Source organism: Gigantopelta aegis, chromosome 3 (genome assembly GCF_016097555.1).
Source record: "Gigantopelta aegis isolate Gae_Host chromosome 3, Gae_host_genome, whole genome shotgun sequence".
Lineage (NCBI taxonomy): Eukaryota > Metazoa > Mollusca > Gastropoda > Neomphalida > Peltospiridae > Gigantopelta > Gigantopelta aegis.
In genome coordinates, this window is record NC_054701.1 from 43,220,464 (window position 1) to 43,234,314 (window position 13,851).

The 13,851-nt window shown below is 36.4% G+C and overlaps 1 protein-coding gene across 1 annotated transcript in view; it reads right to left on the reverse strand.

Moving 5' to 3' along the window:
• Positions 1–5,712: 5,712 nt before the first annotated feature.
• The window catches only part of LOC121368078 (aminoacylase-1-like), a 47,630-nt gene continuing 39,491 nt past the window's right edge, over positions 5,713–13,851 (reverse strand). The window contains exons 15-16 of the mRNA XM_041492615.1: positions 8,467–8,527; positions 5,713–6,680 (exon numbers count right to left, since the gene is read on the reverse strand). Coding sequence (XP_041348549.1) covers positions 6,531–6,680; positions 8,467–8,527 — 211 coding nt within the window. The 3' untranslated portion in view covers positions 5,713–6,530. The remainder of the gene's footprint in view (positions 6,681–8,466; positions 8,528–13,851) is intronic.

The window sequence follows — 13,851 nt, forward strand, 5'->3', positions numbered from 1 at the left end:
GGTTCCGTGAAGTCGTTTTACATTGATTGTTATAGACTGATAAATAGGATCGATCCTCGTCAATGGGCCAGTTGGGCTATTTCTCGTTCCAGCCAGTGCACCACAACTGAAATATCAAAGGCCGTGGTATGTAAGCCTAGGCTACTGGGTCATTCTACGATTAGTGTATCTTTTCAGATGATAAATTCAAGATGAGGCAATGTTGGTGAATACATTTTTATTGTCGAATCAATTAACGTATACAACCTGTTTTACATAAAATTTAAATATTAGAGATGGAGTAGGCCTACAAATATATATGTATTTTTAATCGCTTTACATTAGAAGGTATACACTTAAAATGTCATTGGTGTTACCGGACAAAACGTGTCTCTTTGCAATATTTCTATAGCAATGAAATAGGATCTGATACGCATACCATTGTTTTAGAAGTGTCTTTTGTAAGTTTTTATTACATGCATGAAATGTAAAAAGACGCATTAGGAAATAAGTAACATTTTCATTCCGTAAAATGCTTATTTGACTATTTCTGCATCATTGTTAACATCAACAGAAAAAAAGAGTAAAAAAGCTTTCGGAAAAAAAAAAAATGCAGACTAAAATATATTTTATTTGTAGAAAATTAGTTTGGTTTAATTATGTAAAATATTAACTATGCTGAACTACTTAAAACCACCCATAACACCAATGACACCAACCAAAAGTAACAAGGGGACAGGGCGTAACCCAGTGGTAAATCGCTCACCTTATGCGCGATCGATCTAGGATCGATTCCCGTCGATGGGCCCATTGGGCTATTTCTCGTTCAAGACAATGCTCCACAACTGTGTAACAAAGACCGTGGTATATACTATCCTGTCTGTGGGATGGTGCATGTAAAAGATCCCTTGCTGCTAATCGAAAAAGTGTAGCCCATGGCGACAGTGGGTTTCCTCTCTAAATATCTGTGTGGTCCTTAACCATGTGTCCGACGCCATATAACAGTAAATAAAATGTGACAGCGGGTTTCTTCTCTCAATATATGTGCTGTCCGTATTAGTCCTTAACTGTTAAATAAAATGTGTTGAGTGCATCGTTAAATAAAACATTTCCTTCCTTCCTTCCAAAGATAACACCAATGACAATAAGTAACACCAATGACAAAAAATTTACAATTGTTTTTCACGAATAACTATGAAAGCATTTCAATTAAAACAAATTATATATATTACAGTTTGAAATGTTGTTAACCTTAAAATCGTGTGTATGTTTGATATTAAAGTTATGACATTTTGGGGTGGCTAATTTTTCTTGAACATTTTTTTTGTCAATACATGAGATCTACACCGTTAATCAAACAGTCTTTAAAGCTCAATAATAGACACCATTACCACAACAAAATCTAATGTTCATAAATGTATTTACTTGCAAACAGTGATCCATTACATTTAGAACATAATTATACTGACTATTGACTGTATACACGGCGTGATATAACACTATAACATTTAATGTTGTAACGTGATGTAGATGTCTGGCACAGGCCGACTATACTCTTAAAAACGTAGGCGTTATTCAGTGGGTATGATACAGGCAGACCTCTAAATGTATATCCTGGAATAAATAGTTTTTTTGCCACCCACTCCTATTACTGTAATTCATAATATATAATATATATGACATCCAATAGCCGATGATAAATAATGTGCTCTAGTGGTGTTGTTAAACAAAACAAACTTTTTATAGACTGGTAAATTTAATTAACCATCTGACATCGTCATATCCCCCAAAACCCACCATAACTAGTCTATCAAAGCCCATGGTATGTGCTGTCTTGTCTGTGTGATGGTGCATAACATAAAAGATTAATGAAAAACATGTAACGGGTTTCCTCTCTAAGACTGTATGTCAAAAATGACCGTATGTTTGGCATCAAATAGCCGATGATTAATAAATCAATGTGCTCTAGTGGTGGTGTTAAACAAAGCAAACTTTAACTTTCAAATGTTAAATGAAAACAGTGTAAAAAACTGCTAAAAAAATACAAATAAATTAAAATTCAGAATAAAATTCATTATCACGAAGAACTTTCAATAAAAATTCAGGATGGAATCGAAATTTCTTCAACCAAATATATGTTTCCTAATTTGAAGGCGGGACGTAGCCCAGTGGTAAAGCGTTCGCTTGATGCGCGGCCCGTCTGGGATCAATCCACGTCGGTGGACCCATTGGGCTATTTCTTGTTCCAGCCAGTGCACCACGACTGGTATATCAAAGGCCGTGGTACTACCCTGTCTGTGGGATGGTGCATATAAAAGAACCCTTGCTGCTAATCGAAAAGAGTATCCAATGAAGTGGCGACAGCGGGTTTCCTCTCTCAATATCTGTGTGGCTCTTAACCATATGTCTGACGCCATATAACCGTAAATAAAATGTGTTGAGTACGTCGTTAAATAAAACATTTCCTTCCTAAATAAATAAACCTAACGACTGAAGACGATCCTGAATGTGGTTGAGGTAAAACAATATTATTTGACCGTTCTAACATCTCATCAGTCGACTATATTAACACGTTCCCTGCTGATTAAGGAATCGCGAAAGTGTTGCTCTTGCTCTCGAGAAAAGTTATGCAGCGATGATGCTTTCGAATGGAATGATTGTCTTTTCATAAAAATTGGTAGCAAAACACAAGCCTCTGGTTGATATGGTGATCCGGGTGAATCGCCACATGTAAATATGCGTCCTTGGGATATAATGGAAACGGCCAATCCCCTGGTTATATTAGAACATTATTCCAGGGCTTCTAGATTATGGTAGCCCTACTCCCATGGCTAGTGATATTCAATGTCGGGCTAGTAAATAACTACTATTACCATGCCCGACAGTTAGTGAAAATATTTTGTCAAATGCTGCAGTTAAGTGTATTTTGTAAATTTTAATATCCCACCCTCACCCCCATCCTCCTAATGTTAGTGTTTTTAAGCTCCATCTCCCTCTTCAGGTGACATATCCAATTATTACTATTATTTAGTAAAACTGTATTAACTTAAATAAAGTTGTGCTAGTGAATTTTTAATCGTAGCTAGTAAATTTTAAAAACCACTGATCCCCTGGCTAGTGGATTTTATAAAAATTCTAGTAGCCCTGTTATTCACAAAGCGAATACAGATACCGTAGGATGTTTTAGAAAATGATTGTTACAGAACATCTGTCCCGGGTCAGACTACTGGCTATCCAGAGATCGGGCCCGGGACAGACATACTCGAAACTCTAGTGGTATAGACGCATGCAAATAAATACTGGAATGGAATGTTACAGAACACCAGATTGTGGATAAGAGAGGTTTGTTTCCCTTGCCATGTCCGTCACGGTCAGTATCAATTTGGCGGCAACTTCCATTTCGACCCCAAACCTCACTAGTGAAATAAAAAGTCGCCATGGGATATATTGTCACGCGAGGTTGTAGATTCAATATAACTGTATTGCAGCACCAGGATTAATTACGGATTACTGATTAAACTGATCCACTTCAGAAGAAAAAAAATCAGAGCCGCTGGAATTGTTCTTTGACTATGGCCATTGCTGGAAATAACGGAAGTATAAAAGCTAAATATGTAAGAGTATTTTAATCATTTTACAGTTCTTGGCTTTTAAAAAACCGTGGCTTTTGAAAAATCGCACACCTCAAAAAGCTTAGGCGAGTGAAAACCAAGCATTATTAATTTATGAAGTAACTGGTACAGTGTACAACTAATTTTATGTTGTTTGGTTCCTTAGTGTTGTCTTGACTTCTTTTCCCATACAGGAATGGAAATTAAGGAAATGTTTTTATTTAACGACGCACTCAACACATTTTAATTACGGTTATATGGCGTCGGACATATGGTTAAGGACCACACAGATATTGAGAGAGGAAACCCGTTGTCGCCACTTCATGGGCTACTCTTTTTGATTAGCAGCCATTGATCTTTTATATGCACCATCCCATAGACAGGATAGCACATACCACGGCCTTTGGTGTACCAGTCGTGGTGCACTGGCTGGAGCGAGAAATAGCCCAATGGGCCCACTGACGGACATCAATCCCAGACCGACCGTGTATCAAGCGAACGCTTTACCACTGGGCTACGTTTCGCCCCCTTGCAGGAATGGAGTTATTAAAATGTCACGAGCAGCAGTGCTATAGAAATATAATTATGACATACACTAATGCAGACATATAATTTGATACACGCAATTATAGATACCTTTTGAGTGTCAGATGATTTGATGAACGTGCAGCTAAACGGGTGTAGGAATCGACTTATCTTGAATTTCATTATTATGTACATCGAACATGATTAGGACAGCTGGGATGGAAAAAAATCCACTGGTTCCGAGGAGGTGATTCTATTAGAACTATATGACCCAAGCATCTCAAGTATGCACTACCGAGTGAATTAGATCCATCATATTATTAAAAACATTCTTTTAAATAAATCGTTAAACATAGGCCTACAATTAGTTCAATTGATAATGTTGGTTGGGGCATTGGCATTCACGTGGCATTTTTAATTCAACAATTACACAAGTCTCCCTCCCTCATAATTTTGTAACACGTCTTTTGACCTACAACTACCAGTTACGAACGGCCACATCATCACCGTTACGTTATTGATCTAGAACGGTCCCGATGTTATTGATAATTTTTTTTTTACACAAAATCTGTCTTTACAAAGGATTTATTCTACTCAACGTTCATCAGGACGGCACTAAATACTAAGCGGTATCTGCCAATCTCACCGGCCTCGGTGGCGTCGTGGTTAGGCCATCGGTTAACAGACTGGTAGGTACTGGGTTCGGATCCCAGCCGAGGCATGGGATTTTTCATTCAGATACCGATTCCCGAGTGAGTGCTCCACAAGGCTCAATGGGTAGGTGTACACCACTTGCACCGACCAGTGATCCATAACTGGTTCAACAAAGGCCATGGTTTGTGCTATCCTGCCTGTGGGAAGCGCAAATAAAAGATCCCTTGCTGCTAATCAGAAAGAGTAGCCCATGAAGTGGAGACAGCGGCTTTCCTCTCAAAATCTGTGTGGTTCTTAACCATATGTCTGACGCCATATAACCGTAAATAAAATGTGTTGAGTGCATCGTTAAATAAAACATTTCTTTCTTTCTTCCTGCCCAGCTCAAGAGGACTGGTATAATCTTCAGTCCATAGTTCCAACCTTCCAACGAAACATCTTCCTTTTTTTTTTGGAATCCGATTCAGTTATTTTGGCATCCCTTCTAACTCATCTGAAAACAGTTGGCAGACCAGTCCTTTTTTTTCTTTCTTTGGCCTTATTTTTTTTTTTTATTCAGTCATGGACTTTACCTTTTTAATTAAATTACTGTTCCAAACTTTGTCCACCTCAAACTTACAACCCAGGTTGTACCCAGGGTAAACATGTCTGAATCTTAATTCGACACAAGCACCTCGAATATTCATAAACATCAAATGTGCTAGAACGTGGACAAAGCCTTTGAAGGGTATTGTAACAAAAACAGAATTAGTTTTTGGCACTGCTCATGTGAAAATCGTTTTAATGATAAAAATACTGGTTTAACAAATGTTTGTGCGTTATTTGAATGTACTAATATTCAGAATTGAAATGGATTCAAACGTAAACCAACAGCATTTGTTTGGCCCCATACATAATAACATAAAAAAATTTAAAAGTAAAATAAAGAAACAAAACTAATTGGTTTGTTGAGTATATATTTATTTTCTAATTTATCTTTTACAAAATAAGTGATGGTCATGCTATCCATACACACTTTGTGTAGTTAGTACTTACCACGGATTTTAGATAAATCACAGAATGTTCATGCCATAATTATCTTTCATAAGCAATACAGGATGCTATATTAAAATGTATTTGTACCAGTAATATCTGTTCAAAAAAAAAATCAACTTCATGATCATAAATCAATGCTTTAAGGATGAAAAAGCTCCACATTTAGTTCTGTCCGGTTTCCCCCGACTAGCTATTTTGGGTAAATGACAAGTGTATTTGACTACACAAGTCAGCTTACATTTGGCATGTTTCAATAAAAAAAATTCTAGTGGAACAAGCACATTTCAGATCATAATGGAATACATAAAACTTGAAATATGCTGGTCTTGAAGGACAAGTTAATGTTGACTTAATGTAGAGCCCTGAACAAGTTCAACATCGTGATCCAGAGAATGCTTGTAAATTCAAAGGGAAATGTTTGTGATCAACACACGAAACAGACCATTTTATAGAATATTACATGAACGTTTCTTCATTAATAATAATGTTCAACAACAGTAAGTTACATATAAAACATGTGATTCCCATGTAAATATAAAAAAAATTGTGATTCAAGAAAGATGTTAAAAACAACATCATACTGTTCTGATTAACAAGGCATCTAGGTATACATGTTCTGGACACACTCAATTTGAATAAAAATACATTTCTCCATATTATAGCATAATCAGTGAAGAAGGTTTGATTTAACAGATACACATGGGCCAAGGGCAAAGAAAATAACCTCTACTGAGCGACATTAGCCAGAGCTGGAATTAAGGCATAATATACATCTATCCCCTTCAGAAAAATCTTCTCATTCAGATATTCATTGTGGTCATGCAACAGAATCGGGGTCTTGTTCATTGGTGAGAAACCAATGGCTGGTATTCCACACTGAAAGATACAACAAATCACAAAAAAAAGAGAGTTAAAAACAAACGGGAAGAATCTTCATTTTAAAAGGTCAAGAAATATGTAACCAACATACTGACTACGTTTATTCATGGCATGAAACTTCTGTATGAAATTTCTACAGTAAAATTATTCAGTTAGCATGCTAGGTTATTTAACGTTGAATTCATGTCAACACAACAATTAACTGGTTACCAATAGTATGTTAGTTTCTCGAGATAGTAGATAAAACAGGGATCTTAGTTACTAGGCACAGTACATTATTTTTGGTTATAGCAGTTTTTTATACCAGTAACTTACACATGATATAAAATGACATATGGCATCTTGCTTAATTTATCAATCTTGATAAATCCAATATACTTTTGGTCATTTGTTTATTTGTAAAAAAAAAAAAAAAAATTAAAAAAAAAAAGGTCAGAGCCCCTATTTTCGAAACTATCTTAGCACTACGAAATCGTAAAACCATCATAGGTTGTGACATCACTACAGCACATGCCATAGTGACATCATAGCTTAAGATAGTTTTACGATTTCATAGGCTAAGACTGCTTCGAAAATAGGGACCCAGTACTCTAAGGTCAGTGACTATAAAACCATCATGTCTCTAAAACTATTAGCTCCACTATTACCTGTGGATCTAACAGCAGCCCGTTGGAGCTCATGTCCAGTTGACCTTTCATTCGACCAATCAAAACCTTACATGCAAAATCATTCCAGTGATTTGAAAAGAATTTGAAAACATTCGGGTTTATGCCGAGGGCATACAAAATGATTCGGGTGAATTACAAAGTATGCCGGAAACTAATTTCAATATAAAATTTGTTTCAAGATGAAAAAAAAACCCATGATGAAATAGCCATAAAATCTGTTTATACTAGTATACAATCCAGAGTTTATTACTGCACTTTTCCCCCTGTTTTTTCAATATTGATATAGACCAACAAGTTCGCCTATTGCATAAATAGTCTTGACCGATATTTTTAGAATTTGTATGCTCCCGAATAATGTTATAAAAGGCAAAGTGTAATTGGTCGATATTTAAATTGTTATTTATAGATGAAATGTCACCTGGACATGGGAGTCCACGCAATGATGTTAGATCTACTGGTGAGACCAGGAGATCTAATTTTAATCAGATTGGTGTTTTGTCTTGTTGCATTGACAGCAGATAACAGTTATGATTTAAAGTCATTCATGTAGCCTAATGACTGTCATCTGTGTAAATCTGCGTAATGAGACCACCAAATGTGGAATTTTCATGCCGTTCATTGCTTCATCAAAATACAATGAAACCCCTCAAAACTGGACATTTAATAAACCAGAATATCTTCACAATTGGATGTTTTTCAGTTCCTTTTTAAATATCAGTACATAAGAAAACCTCTCTAAACCAGATAAAAACTTACAACCAGACATTTTACTTGGTTTAATGTGTGTCCAGTTTAGGGAGGTTTAACTGTAAATGTACATTCAAGGCATAAATTACAAGTTACAATAGTTTTTAGATTAAAAATGAATTTTCAAATATTTCATTTTTCATTTTACTCTATTTGTGCCTATATCAACTTAATGTTCAGGCACGTTGGTCCTGGGCACAACTTAACATTGCCAGTGTCTGGGATGAATTTTCTAATAAACAAATTAGTACTATAAATAAATGTGAACAAGGTTTAATGAATATGTTAAGTCTTACAATTTTCATATAAATTGATCACAATGACTGCAGTTTGTATTAACATGTGTCAATATTTAAATAATGTCAAACCTTCCGGGTGTGTTTGCTGTCAGTTCCAGCCGGAAATATTTCTTTCACTATTTTTTGTCCTCTAAAAAAAAAAAAAAAAATTAATGTTAACAGTACATGATAATACAAGCAGTCTGCAGATTTGGTAAGTTGTGGGGGGGGGGGGGGGGGGGGATCTACTGTTGAAGCTTAGTTTCAGCAGATTTGGAGAGTGGGGGGGGGGGAACTACTGTTGAAGATTAATTTCAGCAGATTTGGAGAGTGGGGGGGGATCTATTGTTGAAGTTTAGTTTCAGCAGATTTGGAGTGGGGGGTAATATATTGTTGAAGCTTAGTTTCAGCAGATTTGGAGAGTGGGGGGGGGGGGGGTGGAATTTACTATTGAAGCTTAATTTCAGCAGATTCGGAGGGGGGAATCTACTATTGATGCTTAATTTCAGCAGATTTGGAGGGGGGAATCTACTATTGAAGCTTAGTTTCAGCAGATTTGAAGAGTGTGGGGGAATCTACTATTGAAGCTTAGTTTCAGCAGATTTGAAGAGTGTGGGGGAATCTACTATTGAAGCTTAGTTTCAGCAGATTTGGAGAGAAGGGGAATCTATTATTGAAGCTTAGTATCAGCAGATTTGGAGAGAAGGGGAATCTATTATTGAAGCTTAGTATCAGCAGATTTGGAGAGAAGGGGAATCTACTGTATGAGCACTTTAAAAGTTAGATATTCTCCCATTAATTACGCTAAGATTAAATGTCGAAATTGAATAATTAATTTGTAGTTATTTTATCACAAATGTAAAAACACAGAAATGTGGCACTTACAACTATAAATATAACAATGTATTTTAAAATTTAGATATTCTACCATTAATTACGCAAAGATTAAATGTCAAAATTGATTAATTAATTTGTAGTTATTTTATTACAAATGTAAAAACACCGAAATGTGGCACTTACAACTACATGTATAAATATAACAATGTATTTTAAAATTTAGATATTCACCCACTAATTACGCAAAGATTAGATGTGGAAATTGATCAATTAATTCTTGGTTATTTTATCACAAAACATTTAATGTAAAAACACCGAAACGTGGCACTTACTACTATAACAATGGACCTTTAATTTCACTAAAACTGAAATAATAAATCCAGTGTCTCGATCAATTAAAGGGTATTTTCCCGTGCATTACCGCTTCGGTATCCCATTATAAATGCCCATTATCTTGGGGTTAAAAGTCTGTCAAGAGTTATGTCAACATGACATCAATTTACAGACCACTAATTAAGACGACGTGTGTGTGTTATATTAGTCGGCTTGTTTAGCAAATCAATGAACACGGCAGTCGTGTCATACCTCAGGACAGTCCAAACACGTCGCCATGTTCTATACCTGTATTGATCCACCACAAAGAGATCGGAGGTCTCTTTAAAGCTCGTGATAATATCGCACTTGTCAAGTACCCGGTGCTATTAACAAGGCAAATAATATGCCACGTTACACATATAACCACCTAATGATTCATACAACGAAACACATATATAACCAGGTAATGATGTATACAGTGAAACGCATATATAACCACCTAATGATTGATACAATGAAACACATATATAACCAGGTAATGATTGATACAGTGAAATGCATATATAACCACCTAATGATTGATACAATGAAACACATATATAACCAGGTAATGATTGATACAACGAAACGCATATATAACCACCTATTGATTGATACAACGAAACGCATATATAACCAGGTAATGATTGATACAACGAAACACATATATAATCAGGTAATGATTGATACAACAAAACACATATATAACCAGGTAATGATTGGTACAGTGAAACGCATATATAACCAGGTAATGATTGATACAGTGAAACACATATATAACCAGGTAATGATTGATACAACGAAACACATATATAACCACCTAATGATTGATACAGTGAAACGCACATATAACCACCTAATGATTGATACAATGAAACATATATAACCAGGTAATGATTGATACAACGAAATGCATATATAACCACCTAATGATTGATACAACGAAACACATATATAACCACCTAATGATTGATACAGTAAAACGCATATATAACCACCTAATGATTGATACAACAAAACACATATATAACCAGGTAATGATTGATACAACGAAACGCATATATAACCACCTAATGATTGATACAGTAAAACGCATATATAACCACCTAATGATTGATACAATGAAACACATATATAACCAGGTAATGATTGATACAACGAAACGCATATATAATCACCTAATGATTGATACAACATAACACATATATAACCAGGAAATGATTGATACAATGAAACACATATATAACCAGGTAATGATTGATACAGTGAAACACATATATAACCACCTAATGATTGATACAATGAAACACATATATAACCAGGTAATGATTCATACAACAAAACGCATATATAACCAGGTGATGATTGATACAATGAAACACATATATAACCAGGTAATGATTGATACAGTGAAACGCATATATAACCAGGTAATGATTGATACAACGAAACGCATATATAACCAGGTAATGATTGATACAACGAAACCCATATATAACCAGGTAATGATTGGTACAGTGAAACACATATATAACCAGGTAATGATTGATACAGTGAAACACATATATAACCAGGTAATGATTGGTACAACGAAACGCATATAATTATAACCAGTAATGATTGATACAATGAAACACATATATAACCAGGAAATGATTGATACAGTGAAACACATATATAACCAGGTAATGATTGATACAATGAAACACATATATAACCAGGTAATGATTGGTACAGTGAAACACATATATAACCAGGTAATGATTGATACAGTGAAACGCATATATAACCAGGTAATGATTGATACAACGAAACACATATATAACCACCTAATGATTGATACAGTGAAATGCACATATAACCACCTAATGATTGATATACTACTCAAAAGAATTTAAGGGTCAAAAATTTATAACCAAATAAGTTTCAGAGTGTATTAGATTGATGATGTAAACTACACCAATTTTTTTATTTATTGTTCCATATTTACAAAAACCCACAAATAAACGTCACTGTATACAAGAAAGTCACATGACATGCTGTCAAAGTTGAAGGTTGTCAAACATGGATTTTACACATTAGAACATTCGTTTAATAGTGTGTGAATCCACCCCTGGCGCGAATACACTCGACACATCGTTGCCTCATGCTGTTGATCAGACGTCTGAAGAACTCTTGGGGAATGGCCTGCCACTCTGCCATAAGAAGTTGACCCAGGTCATGAAGGTTGGCCGGAGGGGCATGGTTATCCCGAACTCTCCTGCCTAATTCGTCCCAGGCGTGCTCTATTGGGGCCAAGTCAGGCGAATATGCTGGCCAATCCATCCTGGTGATACCTTGTTGTCTGAGAAAGTCCGTTACCACCCTGGCGCGGTGGGGTCTGGCATTGTCATCCTGCAGAACTGCCCCGCCGCCAATCTGCTGAAGGCCTGGGAGAACCAACGGCCGGATAATCTCATTCAGATAGCGGATTCCATTCAGATTGCCATCCACCACATAGAGGGGGGTCCTGTGGTGGATAGAGATGCCGCCCCACACCATGACGCTGCCACCACCGAACCGGTGATGTTGTCTAACGTTAACGTCAGCGAAGCGCTCCCCAGGACGTCTGTAGACACGAACCCGACCGTCGTTGAACTGGAGACTAAACCTGGACTCATCAGTGAACATCACTCGACCCCACTGAACACGTTGCCACCGCAGATGAAGCGTGCACCAGTGATGTCTGGCCGTTCTGTGACGTGGTAGGAGTGGTGGTCGAACAGCTTGGCAACGGCAGCGTAGATTATTGGCTCTCAGACAATTGCGTATGGTTTGATCAGACACTCGAGTTCCAGTCGCAGTCCGCAGATTGTCACGTAATCGGCGTGCAGTGGTTGTGCGTTGACGTAGAGCCATATTGGTGATGTAGCGGTCCTCTCTATTTGTAGTGCTTCGGGGTCTTCCCGAACGTGGACGATTTCGAACAGAATTCGTTGCTTGGTACCGTTGCCACAGTCGGCCAACGACACTCTGACTGACACCAAGTCTCAGAGCAACATTTGTTTGCGTATTGCCATCCTGAAGCCAAGCAATAGCCCTTCCTCGATCTTCGATAGTCAGTTGAAGTCGTACCATTGTCGAATTTGGAGTGTGCACCGTACACGAACGCAAACTCCAATTATATGGAAATTCAGCATTGAGAACATGGAATACACGTGCAAAGCGTGCAAATGAAGCCCTTTGTGAAAAAGCAAGTTATGGGCACTTAGCAGACCTTTCGCTTTCGCCCTAATTTACGTGCAAATGTAAGCATGTTTTCGCCATTAGAACTAGTCGACAGTGTCAATGATAGTGGATTTTCATTTCATTTATGGGTTGCTTAGACCCACTTTCGTCAAAATGAAACAATACCATGCGTGACATTATGGTCTAGCTAATATAATTGACATTCAGAAAATAATGTCGAAAATATTGTCTGACCCTTAAATTCTTTTGAGTAGTATACAATGAAACACATATATAACCAGGTAATGATTGATACAACGAAACGCATATATAACCACCTAATGATTGATACAGTGAAACGCATATATAACCACCTAATGATTGATACAATGAAACACATATATAACCAGGTAATGATTGGTACAACGAAACGCATATATAACCAGGTAATGATTGGTACAACGAAACGCATATATAACCACCTAATGATTGGTACAATGAAACACATATATAACCACCTAATGATTGGTACAACGAAACGCATATATAACCAGGTAATGGTTGGTACAACGAAACGCATATATAACCAGGTAATGATTGGTACAACGAAACACATATATAACCAGGTAATGATTGGTACAGTGAAACGCATATATAACCAGGTAATGATTGATACAGTGAAACACATATATAACCAGGTAATGATTGATACAACGAAACACATATATAACCACCTAATGATTGATACAGTGAAACGCACATATAACCACCTAATGATTGATACAATGAAACATATATAACCAGGTAATGATTGATACAACGAAATGCATATATAACCACCTAATGATTGATACAACGAAACACATATATAACCACCTAATGATTGATACAGTAAAACGCATATATAACCACCTAATGATTGATACAACAAAACACATATATAACCAGGTAATGATTGATACAACGAAACGCATATATAATCACCTAATGATTGATACAACATAACACATATATAACCAGGAAATGATTGATACAATGAAACACATATATAACCAGGTAATGATTGATACAGTGAAA